General features: G+C 37.9%; 1 protein-coding gene across 2 annotated transcripts in view; it reads right to left on the reverse strand.

The window, feature by feature from the left end:
• Window positions 1–14654, reverse strand: part of LOC106875567 (leucine--tRNA ligase, cytoplasmic) — a 201144-nt gene that overhangs the window by 2445 nt on the left and 184045 nt on the right. The window contains exon 30 of one of the 2 annotated variants that reach the window (XM_089365507.1): window positions 1035–1161. In XM_089365507.1, coding sequence (XP_089221633.1) covers window positions 1035–1161 — 127 coding nt within the window. Of the gene's footprint in view, window positions 1–1034; window positions 1162–10553; window positions 10641–14654 lie in introns of those variants that run through there. The other variant, XM_089365508.1, reaches the window with a different exon arrangement.

Here is a 14654-nt window from a genome sequence, read left to right on the forward strand (position 1 = left end):
GCATGGCCGCAGTCAAATGACTGAAACAAGTAAAGAGAGAGTAAAAGAGAGTAAAGCTGAGATAGTACATGATTTATTCAAAACAATATGAATAAATAAGCATTACATTTGACAGAGTAACATGAATGGCAAAGAGTTGATTAAATAAAATATTGTTTTTTAAATATTGAATGACCGTCAGGGTCCATCCAAGTAAAATAGAAATCAAAGAGGGTCCTTAGGCAAAAAAATGGTTGAGAAAGCACTGGCATAGGTGGTTATATCAGTCACAGTAATTGATGATTGACTATTAATCAATTTATCTCATTAATTCCAGAAGGATGAAAAGCAGAGATGTTCTCCAAATCTCCAACAATCTCCATGACCGAGGTGGCTGGAGATAATTAATGACAACAATAACGACTAAATAATATCACTAAAATAGTTTTAATTATCTCTATTTGTATGGATATAATCAGACAACAACCAGTGACAGAATTTTAACCCACGATTGCCTTTAACCCTTTTGTTACCAACCCGGCTGAAACCGGCTCTGGCTCTGTAGTACAAATGTCTTGTTTTCAGAAGTTTTGAATTGAAATCTTCCATCAAACCTTAGTCACAATTTATGTTCCTAACACTAGCTGAATGATAACTAAGTTATTTTACTAAATTCTTTGTTATATTCAAAGTAATTGAAAGAAACACAGAGCATCTCAAAATAAATACAGTAACAAAAGGGTTAATAAATAGTTCAGTATCTCTACCTACCAACCTACTGTAATCATCTCTTTACAATATTGATGTATATTCAAGGCAGCAAGATGGCAGAATCATTAGCATGCCGGGCAAAAATCTTAGTGGCATTTCATCTAGCTTTACACTCTGAGTTCAAATTCTGCTGAGGCTGGCTTGCTTTGCATCCTTTTTGGGATTGATAAAATAAGTACCATTCGGACATTGGGGAAGTCAATGTAATCAACTTACCCACCTTCCCCCAAACTTACTGACTTGGTGCCAATATTTGAAACCAATGTAAATATATTGCAAATTACCATTTAGTCCAAATTCTTTGCAGATTCCATCAATCAGGTCCTTTGTTTTATAGCCTTTCTTTATGGGCAGATCAAACTCAAGGGCTGTTTTCATGGGTTGGTTATTTATCATACGGATGGAGGGTTCCTAAGAAGACAAAAAAAACCCCAACAATAATAATAATAATAATAATAATAATAATAATAATAATAATAATAATAATAACAACAATAATAATAATAATGACTATTGAAAAGGTTGCAAGACACAACAAAAATTTTAGAAAAAATAAATAAGTAAATGAGTGGATACCGGTGAGTGAGTTAAATAATAAGGCACTAAAAGAGAATGACTCTCCTCAAACACAACAAAATATGCTTCAACACAAGAAATCACATAAAGAATCCTGCAAACCAAACCCAAAAATGAAATAATTTTTTTTTTTTTACTCTTTTACTTGTTTCAGTCATTTGACTGCGGCCATGCTGGAGCACGGCCTTTAGTCGAGCAAATCGACCCCGGGACTTATTCTTTGTAAGCCTAGTACTTATTCTATCGGTCTCTTTTGCTGAACCGCTAAGTTACGGGGACATAAACACACCAGCGTCGGTTCTCAAGCAATGCTAGGGGACAAACACAGATACACAAACACAGACACACACACATATATATATATATATACGACAGGCTTCTTTCAGTTTCCGTTTACCAAATCCACTCACAAGGCTTTGGTCGGCCCGAGGCTATAGTAGAAGACACTTGCCCAAGATGCCACGCAGTGGGACTAAACCCAGAACCATGTGTAATAATAATAATAATAATAATTACACAAATGGTTTAGCATTCAAGTCATGACAACAGACAGTATATTATTTAGCGAGCAGACCTTAAAAGTCAAGGAAGTCATACAAATATTTATATGTAATGCATGTATGTATGTATGTATGTATGTATGTATGTATGTATGTATGTATGTATGTATGTATGTATGTATGTATGTATGGATGGATGGATGGATGGATGTGTGCATGCAAGCAAACCTGCATGCATGTATATTTGTCATAAGTGTGTACTTTATAAGTACGTGAATTACATATGTGACCATGTCCATGTTCCAAACAACTGATGGTTCTTTATTCAGAAAGATGTGAGATAAAAGATTTACAGCTAAGTTAGTAGTAGTTATTTATGTGATATCCTTAGAGATTACAAAACATATCAATTGTAAGATTTTTTGACAGTTTTGGCTACATTATTCAAAAGTAGCACCGGTGTGATGTATTGCAAGTAGATTTTCTTAAAGATGTGTAGATATTTTGGTGCTTTTGGAGGATATTATGGTGTCGTGTCACTATTGCATGATACTATCTGCACATAGAACTCGTGTGTTCCTAAAGAATGGTTGGTGATGTGGTGGTGGTGGTGGTGAGATGTCTGACTGTAGAAGTATAGGAAGTTTAAGATTGTGTCATATCAATATAGAAGTATGTTTAGCTCGTTAACTGTGAAATTAAATTTCTTGTTTATTCCAATAATGATGTTAAATAGCTACTAAAAAAAACAGAAAGTGTTATTTTCCGTAAGTCACATTGCTTCAATGAACTTGACATATCGAAACATAAATAAATAGTCTCAAACATGGCATTCCTCAACGAAAAGCAGACTCATATATTAAACTGCCTTCCACAGTTAAACTCTTTTACTCTCTTTTATTTGTTTCAGTCATTTGACTGCGGCCATACTGGAGCACCGCCTTTAGTCAAGCTATCGGTCTCTTTTTCCCGAACCGCTAAGTTACGGGGACGCAAACACACCATCATCGGTTGTCAAGCGATGTTGGGGGGACAAACACAGACACACAAACATATACACGCACATACATATATATATATATATATATATGTATATATATATATATATATAAGACAGGATTCTTTCAGTTTTTGTCTACCAAATCCACTCACAAGGCTTTGGTCGACCCAAGGCTATAGTAGAAGACACTTGCTCAAAGTGCCACGCAGTGGGACTGAACCCGGAACCATGTGGTTGGTAAGCAAGCTACTTACCACACAGCCACTCTTGCGCCTATTAAAGGTAATTAAATTTCAATTTGGTATATCTGATTTCTACAGCAAAAGGGTTAATTAGAAGCATCAGTTAGCATACCAATAATGTGAAGAATAGAAATGAAAATAGCAAAAAATAACCAAGGATATAAAGTAAATCCAATTTTAAGAAGGGAACTCGATAGAGGATCAAGGATATATGATGTAGTGATGTTATCCAACAAAAAAAAAAACTTTGGATCCTCTACAACAATCGGTGCTGATGTATTTACGCCCCTGAAACTTGGCAGTTTGACAAAAGAGAACTATAGAATAAGTGTCAAGCTAAAAAAAAAGTAGTGGGTCAATTCATTCAACTAAAAATTCTTCAGGGCAGTGCCCCAGCATGGCCACAGTCTAATGTCAAAACAAATAGAAGATAAAAGGTCCATATGGATAATAAATGGATGGATCATCTCTGCCAGAAGACATCTTATGTAGAGAGAGAGAGAGATAGAGAGAGAGAAGAGAGAGAGAGAGAGAGAGAGAGAGAGAGAGAGAGAGGAGGAGGGAAAGAGAGAGAGAGAAAGAGAGAGAGAGAGAGAGAGAGAGAGGAGGAGGGAAAGAGAGAGAGAGAGAGAGAGAGAGAGAGAGAGAGAGAGAGAGAGGGAGGGAGAGAGAGACTTAAAAAACATCAGCTACACTAGCTTTCTTGGCAATCCAGATAATACAGCTTTTGAGATTAATCAATGAATTATTTATGCCTCATAATTATTTTGTTTTTTAATTTTGTATGAAATCAGATAATAAAATGATTTGCTACTGTTAATGATATAAACTAATTCTACCTGTTTCATGATCAAGCTATCAACAGCTAAAACCAGCAATGCTAACTTCTATGGTCTTACCCTGATGTATTGGAGGGTAATTGGGCACCCTGACAGTAAAAAAATACCCATCTACAAGTGAGGTTGAACTCAACAAGGAGCTAATGGTCACTCCTCTATCCTACAAATGAAGCAGAGCTCCCATTGAAGTACTCAAGCTATAATATCATTGACGTTTTTGACCTCTGCAACCAGTTGTCTCTCTCTCTCTCTTTCAGATACATAATCCTTGTGTTTCTCTGACCCAGGAAGACCCAAGTGAGAGAAGTTCATTGATAAGTGTAAGGACCACTTGAAGTAACTTAAATCAATCCTGGTTTGGATTATCATCATCTTATCTTTCACATGACAGACACCAGTCCTGCTTAGGCTTGTCATCATTTTATCTTTCACATGACTGATATGTAGCATTACTTCTGGCATTTAACACTGATCATCTATACTTTGAATTTAAGACCACTAGGTGTAGGCAAAGCTGTGAGCTGTGTGGTTAAGAACTTTGCTTCCCAACCACATGGTTCTGGGTTCAGTCCCACCGTGTAGCACCTTGGGCAAGTGTTTTCTCCTATAGCCTCGGGCTGACCAAAACCTTGTAAAGTGGATTTGCTAGACAGAAACTGTTTGAAGGCGGTGAGCTGGTAGAAACGTTAGCACGCCGGGCGAAATGCTTAGCGGTATTTCGTCTGCCATTACATTCTGAGTTCAAATTCCGCCGAGGTCGACTTTGCCTTTCATCCTTTCGAGGTTGATAAATTAAGTACCAGCTGCATAGAGGAGTCAATGTAATTGACTTAATCCCTTTGTCTGTCCCCTCTATGTTTAGCCCCTTGTGGGCAATAAAGAAATAAGAAACTGAAAGAAACCGAGTATCTGTGCACATGTATGCTTGTGTGTGTGTATTATTGTGTGTCTACATAGATGTTACAGTGGAGGTGCAATGGCCCAGTGGTTAGGGCAGCAGACTCGCAGTCATAGGATCGAGGTTTCGATTCCCAGACCGGGCGTTGTGAGTGTTTATTGAGCGAAAACACCTAAAGCTCCATGAGGCTCCGGCAGGGGATGGTGGCGAACCCTGCTGTACTCTTTCACCATAACTTTCTCTCACTCTTACTTCCTGTTTCTGTTGTGCCTGTAATTCAAAAGGTCAGCCTTGTCACACTGTGTCACGCTGAATATCCCTGAGAACTACGTTAAGGGTACACGTGTCTGTGGAATGCTCAGCCACTTGCAAGTTAATTTCACGAGCAGGCTATTCCGTTGATCGGATCAACTGGAACCCTCGACGTCGTAAGTGACGGAGTGCCAACAACAACAAACATAGTTGTTACAACTGAATGTCATTCATTTTCCAATATTCTGAAAGAACTTGCCTGTCCATGGGGGAAATATTACCTTGCTTGGAAATAGGTATGGGCTGGCAACATGAAGAAAAGAAATCTGCCTCAATAAACTCTGTCCCACCCATGCAAGCATGGAAGCATGGAAAAGTGGACATGAAAATGATTATGATAATGATGACAATGGCAATGATGATGACATGACCGATTCTGAAACCCTCACCACCAACCCCCACCCTATCTGAGATTATCTTAAGAAATAAAATACATATTCTAATTGACTTTTTCCCAGAAAAATATTACAATACATACTTCCTTGTTACAATATCAGAAATCCTTATCACTGTTCTGGTTTCTCCTCATAAGCAGGATATTATTATAACTACCATCATCATCATCATCATCATTACTACTACTACTACTTTTATTATCACCAGTATTATCGTTAATATTTTTGTTGAACAGCATAGAACCAAAGTTATCTGCTAAAATATGAGCATAGGAAATACTCTTAATACAGTAACATTCCTCAACTCATCCCAGTCTACTTAGCAAACACAAGGCACCAATCCTACACCCACTCCTCACAGTAAAGTGATTGGTGCAGAAGAAGAAGAGCATACAGCTGCAAAATACACTTATTTCCAACAGAATATACAATTATCAAAATTTCATGAAACTGAGTTGGTGTTCTTCAAATTTCAAAAACCACCTAAACCATCCCATCCCATCCCATCCCATCCATTCTTTTGCTCAAATAACAGAGGATACAATGTATTACAAGCACAAATGTGGTCGTGTTTCTCTCCCTCTCTCTCTCTTTTTCTCCCTCTCTCTCCCTTTGCGCATAAACGCAATGTTAACAAAATAAACTGAAAAATCAATTAAGATACTTATTATTATTACCGCATACGTCTGCAGAGGTGTCCAATATTTAGACGCAATGTCAAAGTTGTACCCTGAGATTATTGAGTGTTTTAGGTCTTGCACCAATGCACCCTCATCTAGATGACCCAATCTAGATTAATGAAGCCCTAAGCATGCTGTGTCCGAGTGGCTTTCTACTAACTCCGTATAGCAGATCACTTCTTCAGTTAGAGCCATTTAGACGCATCGGCGGCAGCAGCACCTATGTTGCTTTTGCATGGCTCTTCTTCTTCATTCTTGTAATGTTCAAGGTTCCGCAGACCTTACATTTCATTGAAATAAAAGATCTATTTGGACAACCTGGGCGACCGAGACCGTAGGTACTCGGAATGCACAGGCAGTCCAATATGGCCTCCACGGGTAGCTGCAGAGGTAATACAACATAGAGTTTTGTCAAGGGTCATGGCAACCTTTAACAAGAAAGATTTTACATTCCTTTTCACGGGCCCTGACTTGTCAGTGCAGAGTTGTCTGCAAGCGGCAAGTCAACTTGCTTGGGGGCTCCGATGAAGAGGATTGATCTTGATTTTTAAAATCAATGATTGTATTGATTTTTGATTTTTGTACTAATAATTTTGATGTAAAGGAAAAATTGAAATTGAGGGCTTCTTGGTCGGTGAGCACCGACATCCCTCTCATCTTTTTCATCTTATCATGTTTTCATTCATCTCATTTTGTCTATGTCCAGCCTACAGGCTTCTATCTTTGTACTGCCCTTGTGGCAAATTTTATAAAATAAAGAAGCTTGCTCCCCAACCACATGATTCTGGATTCAGTCCCACTGTGGGGCACCTTGGGCAAATGTCTTCTACTATAACCTCAATCTGACCAAGACCTTCTGAGTGGATTTGGTAGATGGAAACTGAAAGGAGCTTGCTGTGTGTGTGTGTGCGCACACATATCTGTCTTTGTGTCTGAGTTTGTCCCCCAACACTGCTTGACAGCTGGTATTAGTGTATTTATGTCTACCATAACTAAGCAGTTCAACAAAAGAGACTGATAGAATAAATACCAGGCTTTAAAAAAAAAAAGAAAGAACAAAATAAGTACTGAGGTTGATACATTCAACTAAAAATTCTTCAAGGTGGTGCCCCAGTATGGTCACAGGCTAATGATTGAAACAAATAAAAGACAGAAACAAAGTGAATTATTTAGCCCTAGGCTGTCTCTGATCTGGTAGGCCTATAGTCAAAATTGGACTGATTGTAGCTGTTTCATCATTTTTTGTGACAAAGGGACCAGAAACACAGTGTCATTCTTTTGTAATAACATAAGGTTTTAGCTGGTGTTTTTAGCACATTGAGTGACCATGATGGAGATCCCTCAGTGTTGTCAACATTGTTTATTTATTTAATCTTAAGTCAACCTTGATTAAACATAGGCGTAGGAGTGGCTGTGTGGTAAGTAGCTTGCTTACGAACCATATGGTTCTGGGTTCAGTCCCACTGTGTGGCACCTTGGGCAAGTGTCTTCTACTATAGTCTCGGGCTGACCTAAGCCTTGTGAGTGGATTCGGTAGACGGAAACTGAAAGAAGCCCGTCGTATATATATGTGTATATGTATATGTATGTGTGTGTGTGTATATTTATGCATCTGTGTTTGTCCACCCAACATCGCTTGAGAACCGATGCTTGTGTGTTTAGGTTGTAGCTTAGTGGTTTGGCAAAAGAGACCGATAGAATAAGTACTAGGCTTACAAAGAGTAAGTTCTGGGGTTGATTTGCTCAACTAAAGGCGGTGCTCCAGCATGGCCGCAGTCAAATGACTGAAACAAGTAAAAGAGTATTCTTGTATTGTTTTACTTGTTTCAGTCATTTGACTGAGGCCATGCTGGAGCACTACCTTAAAGGGTTTTAGTCAAAGAAATCGACCCCAGGACTTATTCTTTGTAAGCCTAGTACTTATTTCATTGCTCTCTTTTGCCAAACCGCTAAGCTACAGGGACGTAAACACACCAACATCAGTTGTCAAGCAATTGTGTGTGTGTGTGTGTGTGTGTAGGGGGGGGGGGGGGATAAAAGTACAACCAATTTATTGCAGGTAAATTTTAACAGCAAAATTTTATATGTATTGCCAACGGGCATATGAACCCAGGTTGAGAACCAACTACAGATCTAATGTGTTATATTTAGGATTGTATAATGTAATTTGAGGGAGACTGGGTCACTATTTCAAAAAGGTTGAGTGGCCATGCACAGAGAGAGAGAAGGAGAGAAAGAGAGAGAGAGAGTCCTTCTTTGGTTTGAACATGTGCAGAGTATAAGGTCATCTGCTGCCAGGTAAATGAAGAAGTAATAAATACAGGCAGAATACCAGCAGTTAATGAAAAATGAGAGAAAGCTATTGATTCTGCAGATAGGAAAGCATTATTGATTAGATTTCACCGAGTGTTTGCCTAATTAACTCAGAAAACAAGATTACTAACACCCGAACAGCAATGGAAACCTACAGAGTTCAATAACTACATTTTTTCTTTTTTTCCCATTTTTTTTTTTGTCCCCCAACCCATGTTAAATTTCTTCTCAGTCGTTTTCGTTTCCGTCTGCTTTTCTCAGTGAGATGAGAGCGACACCAGAGATGAATGATTTTATTGGTTAACAAACGTTAAAACTCCCAGAGTTGTTGGTTATTGATGAAGGAAATTGCATGTGTATAGAACGTTATGTGCAATAAACTAGTGTTACTGCAATATAAGCTAACGACGACTACACTCTTCAAGCCAGCACAATTCCTGCACAACTTTACTATTATTATTATTACTATCATCATGATCATCATCATTATTATTATTATTATTAATAAAAGAAAGATTGTAATAGAAAATTATGACATTCATGTCTTTTCTCTAGGCTATTAGAATTGCATTCATTAGTATTGCTTCAGCATTGTAATAATTATTTCTAAAAGAAGCATGAATTATGCAATATTTAACAGCTGTATTAAAAAATTATGCTTAAGCAATTTTCTCTCTATTTCTTTTTGCCCCCCTCCCCCACTTCTTTTACCATAAACATTAAAACACTGAGTATGTGGGAAAACAAAACAGTTCCAACTAGCTATATAAAATGGCTATTGATTAAAATCTTTTATCTTTTAACTTGTTTCACTCACTGGAGCACACACTACCTTGAAGGGTTTAGTCAAACAAATCAACCCATATTGTCCCCTCGCCCCCCGCCAGTGATGGGACACACAGAGAGGCATGAAGACATGCTTCTTCCAGTTTCCATTAAACAAATCCACTCAGAAGGCCTTAGTCAGTTTGGTGCTAATGTAGAAGACACTTGCTCTGGGTGCCACTCAAGTAGGACTGAGCCTAGAACCATATAACCTTTGTGTGTGTGTGTGTGTGTGAAGTAAAGCAATGAAATTGAGGCAATCATGGATGTTTCTCAATAACAATGGAGGGTTAGCAACAGCAAAAGCACCCAACAATAAAACTTTTAACTGCTTAGTTGATGAGGGAAAGATATCCATATGCACCCCCTTAATTCTTCAAGACCTCTGAGACAGGTAACAGGAGAAAGGGAAGAAGTTAATCCCCAAATCAGAAACTTGCAGCACATGAATGCTAACAACTGTTAGAACATGCTCTGAGTTCAAATCCAGCTGAGGTCGCTTTACCATTATCCTTTAGGATTTAAACCAGTGGTTCTCAACCAGGGTCCATATAAAACATGTCAGCAATAAAGGACATCCCGCTGTAGAAACCATGCCAAATCAGACTAGAATCTGGTACAGCTCTCCAGCTTACCAGTTCCAGTCAAACTGTCTAACCCATGCCAGCATGGAAAGTAGACGTGAAGTGATGATGAATTACTAATAATGCTTAATTCTAAAAATATAATAGGATTTTTTTCAAAATACCAAATGATTAGGGGGATATGTCTGAGTAAAACTGGAAACAAAGGGGTCTACAGGGTAAAAAAAACAAAATGTTGAGAAATAATGATTTAAACCAACTATATTTGGGGCCCAAATTATTCTGTTTTATGTTCAGATCTGGTGTCTCACACTTACCTTACAATGCCATTCTAAAAAATAAACAATCAGGAGCGGCTGTGTGGAAAGTAGCTTGTTTATGAACCACATGGTTCCGGGTTCAATCCCACTGCGTGGCACCTTGGGCAAGTGTCTTCTACTATAGCCTCGGGCCGACCAAAGCCTTGTGAGTGGATTTGGTAGATGGAAACTGAAAGAAGCCCGTCGTATATATATGTATATATATATATATATATATGTTTGTGTGTATGTGTTTGTCCCCCCCTCCAACATCGCTTGACAACTGATGCTGGTGTGTTTACGTCCCCGTAACTTAGCAGTTTGGCAAAAGAGACCGATAGAATAAGTACTAGGCTTACAAAGAATAAGTCCTGAGGTTGATTTGCTCGACTAAAGGTGGTGCTCCAGCATGGCCGCAGTCAAAGGACTGAAACAAGTAAAAGAGTAATCACATCACGAAATCTCAAAGTTAAGATTAATTGAAAAACAATGTGAATAAATAAGCAGAGTAATTTAAAAACTAAAGGGTTAAACAATAATAAAAAATAAATATAAATAAATAAATAAATAAATATGGCTATTGAACCAAGAAGCTCCTATTCAAACCGAAAGCAGAACCTCAATGGCGTTACTCAACCCACTAAAAATTCCAATCAAATCTCCCTCAAATAACAGCTTTTGTTCTGAAAATGTAGAACAATTTTTTTTGTTTGTTTGTATTGTAAATGCTTACTTATTCACATTGTTTTGAATTAATCATGCATTATCTCATAGCTTTGAGATTTCAATGATGTGATTGTTTATATTTAGAATGAGATTGTAGAGTAGATATGAGAGGCCAAATCTGGCCATTTTGAACATGAAACAGAGAGAGAATATTTGGGCCAGATATGGCTGGGCCTAAAAGATAAAACTTTATCCAAGGCAAAATAGTTATGAATTAGGTGAGTTAATATTTGCTAATCTATAGGATGGTCTCATTTTAAAATGTCATCCAAACCGTGTTGACCTGACAGCTGTACCGTCTCAGATATGTGAGCAATATTCTGAAACAAGTTATACTTGTGCCATCTCATGGATCAGCAGCTGTTGTGAGTTTATGTAGTTTCTGGTTATGAAGAACAGGATACTTGGACATAAATTTGGTTATATTGTTACTGTGTGGTCATTATGAGAGATCATCCTTTATTATCAGGCCTAAAACTGTTAAAGTTTGTAGTTAAGGTTTATTGTTGCGAGTTGTTCATGAATAAAGAACAGACGGTTTCTGCATTCTCTTTGCTTATAATTAGACAAGACTGAGCTGCCGTATCCTTATTGGAGGACCTTTCCAAGGTCTCTATTCACAAAAAATGGCACATATCTGGAGCAGTGTCTACACTGCATGTTGATGATGCTTGTATAGAAAATATGTTATCGAGGAGTTAAGAAGCAGCGGCCTCTACAAAGACCAGTATGATTATAAACTGACAGAGATCATTTATACACCATTTTGAGCGTGGTCGTTGCTAGTACCACCTGACTGGCCTTCGTGCGGGTGGCACGTAAAAGTACCCACTACACTCTCAGAGTGGTTGGCGTTAGGAAGGGCATCCAGCTGTAGAAACTCTGCCAAATTAGACTGGAGCCTGGTGTAGCCATCTGGTTTCACCAGTCCTCAGTCAAATCGTCCAACCCATGCTAGCATGGAAAGCGGGCGTTAACGATGATGATGATGATGATGTAGATGGGGTTGGAGTAAGTGAAATCCAAAGTACCATATTTGCACATATGTAAACCACACTATTTTATACTTCATTTTAATTGAAAAAAAAAAAAACTGGGGTGAAACTTGTACAAGGGGAAATGCCAAAATTATAAAGGGAAAGAAATCCTGTACCAAGATTTGACATTAAATTAGAGGTGTGATGAATACTGAATGTCGATAGAATGCAGGTGACAGAAAGAGAAACTGGGTGAGGAGAAGGAGAGAGAGAGGACAATGGAAAAAGAGAGAGAGAGAGAATGTCATTAACCTTTTAGCATTCGGATTATTCTGTCAAATGTAATCCTTATTTATTCAAACTCCTCTCTTGTCTCATAGCTTTTAGAATTCAATGATGTGGTTGCTTATACTCTTTTACTTGTTTCAGTCATTTGACTGCAGCCATGCTGGAGCACCGCCTTTAGTCGAGCAAATCGACCCCAGGACTTATTCTTTGGAAGCCTAGTACTTATTCTATCGGTCTCTTTTGCCAAACCACTAAGTTACGGGGACGTAAACATACCAGCATCGGTTGTCAAGCAATGCTAGGGGGACAAACACAGACACACAAACACACACATATATATATATATATATATATATATATATATATATATATACACACATATATACGATGCACTTCTTTCAGTTTCTGTCAGCCAAATCCACTCACAAGGCTTTGGTCAGCCCGAGGCTATAGTAGAAGACACTTGCCCAAAGTGCCATGCAGTGGGACTGAACCCGGAATCATGTGGTTGGTAAGCAAGCTACGTACCACAAAGCCACTCCTGCACTTATCTTAAGAATTACATTGTAGGGTAGGGGCAAGAGGCTCGACCTGGTCGGTTTCAACATAAAACAGAAAGAATATTTGGGCCGGATATGGCAGGTTTGAATGCTAAAAGGTCAAGGTACGCTATGATGGAACTCTCATACAAAAGTTCCTACTCAAGAGATAAAAGGTTGATGTGCCTTGTATGCAAGCGACTCGTGACCCAACACAGCAGCTTTTAGGCTTTGCCAATGTCAAAGGCAACGACATTGCTTATGCTGAAGTTCTGAAGAGTGAGTATACCGTGGTACCACTGGAAACAATAATGACTGGTATTGGAAAACCTGGTCTTTAATACATATAACTCTGCAGAATAGATATGAATATTGAAAGAGAAAGGCGGCGAGCTGGCAGAATCGGTAGCACGCTGGGCGAAATGCTTAGCGGTATTTCATCTGCCGCTATATTCTAAGTTCAAATTCCACTGAGGTCGACTTTGCTTTCATCCTTTTGGGGTCAATTAAATAAGTACCAGTTACGCACTGCGGTCGATGTAATCGACTTAATCCCTTTGTCTGTCTTTGTTTGTCCCCTCTATGTTTAGCACCTTGTGGGCAATAAAGAAATAAATATTGAAAGAAAAAGATAAGGAATCAAAGTTAATATTGCCCAGGGCTGAAATCTTGAAAGATTGGTATTGTGACATTCCAAAAAATTCTTTCAAAGAACTCGAAGACAAAATGTAAATAAATTAACTGAATGAGGAATTTTAATACAAAGTCAACAGATGGGAGAAAATTAGAATCACATATTTATGACAGAATATACATATACAACATACATACTGATTGTTTATGCACACACACTTGTGTGTGTGTGTATGTATGTGTGTGTGTGTATGTATTATGTATGCATGTATGTATGTATATGTGTATGTATGTATGTATATATGCGTGTATCTATGTATCTATGTACGTGTGTATGTGTGTGTATGCATGTATATATATGCATGCATGTATGTTTTATGTATGTATGTGTGTGTGTGTGTGTATGTATGTATGTATGTATGTATGTATGTATGCACACACAAAGATACAGGACACACAGAAACACTTCACTGGAAGTGTAGACGTGTGTGTAAAATCTCTTAAAATACTTTGCTTTCATTTGCTCCATTTTATATTTCTATGTGCTTATATGAATAACCAACCACACATGTATGTATGTATGTATGTATGTATGCATGTATGTATGTGAATGCGTCTGTGTATGTGAGAGCACACACATGCACACATCAATCAACAGAAACATTAACAACTACCACCACCACCACCACAACACATGAACCTATGTGTGTCTGGACAAATATTTTTCGGCCGTTATACACTAAAATGATAAACATAACTGAGAATATTTATTTCATTAAGATGGAAGTCTGGGGTTTTTTTTGTCAGTTTTTTTTTGTTTGTTTTCAATTTCCACATCTACATTGGAAATAACCAAAACAAACACAACTAAATCAAATTAATTCACAAGAAACAGTTTTATTTTTGTTGATATCAAGCATCTATTTTGGTTGCTGTATGTGGGGTGAGAGTGGAGGGAGGGTTTGCAGTTGTTTAAGTTGACAGAATTTATTATATACAGGGTTCCACAAAATAGGCTTAACTCTTTAGCATTTAAACTGTCAATATCCAACCAAAATATTCCTCCTTGTTTCATGTTCAAACTGACCAGATCCAGCCTTTCCCACCTACCCTACAATGTCATTCTAAAAATAAACAATCGCATCACTGAAACCTCAAAGCTACAAGATAATGCATGATTAATTTGAAAGCAATGTGAACAAGAGCACTCAGAGAGCACAAACCTTCACCAAGTCATCACCAATGTCCTCTGAACGATTAGCCAGAGATGATTTTTAA

This window comes from Octopus bimaculoides, chromosome Z, assembly GCF_046866305.1.
Source record: "Octopus bimaculoides isolate indiv1 chromosome Z, ASM4686630v1, whole genome shotgun sequence".
NCBI lineage: Eukaryota > Metazoa > Mollusca > Cephalopoda > Octopoda > Octopodidae > Octopus > Octopus bimaculoides.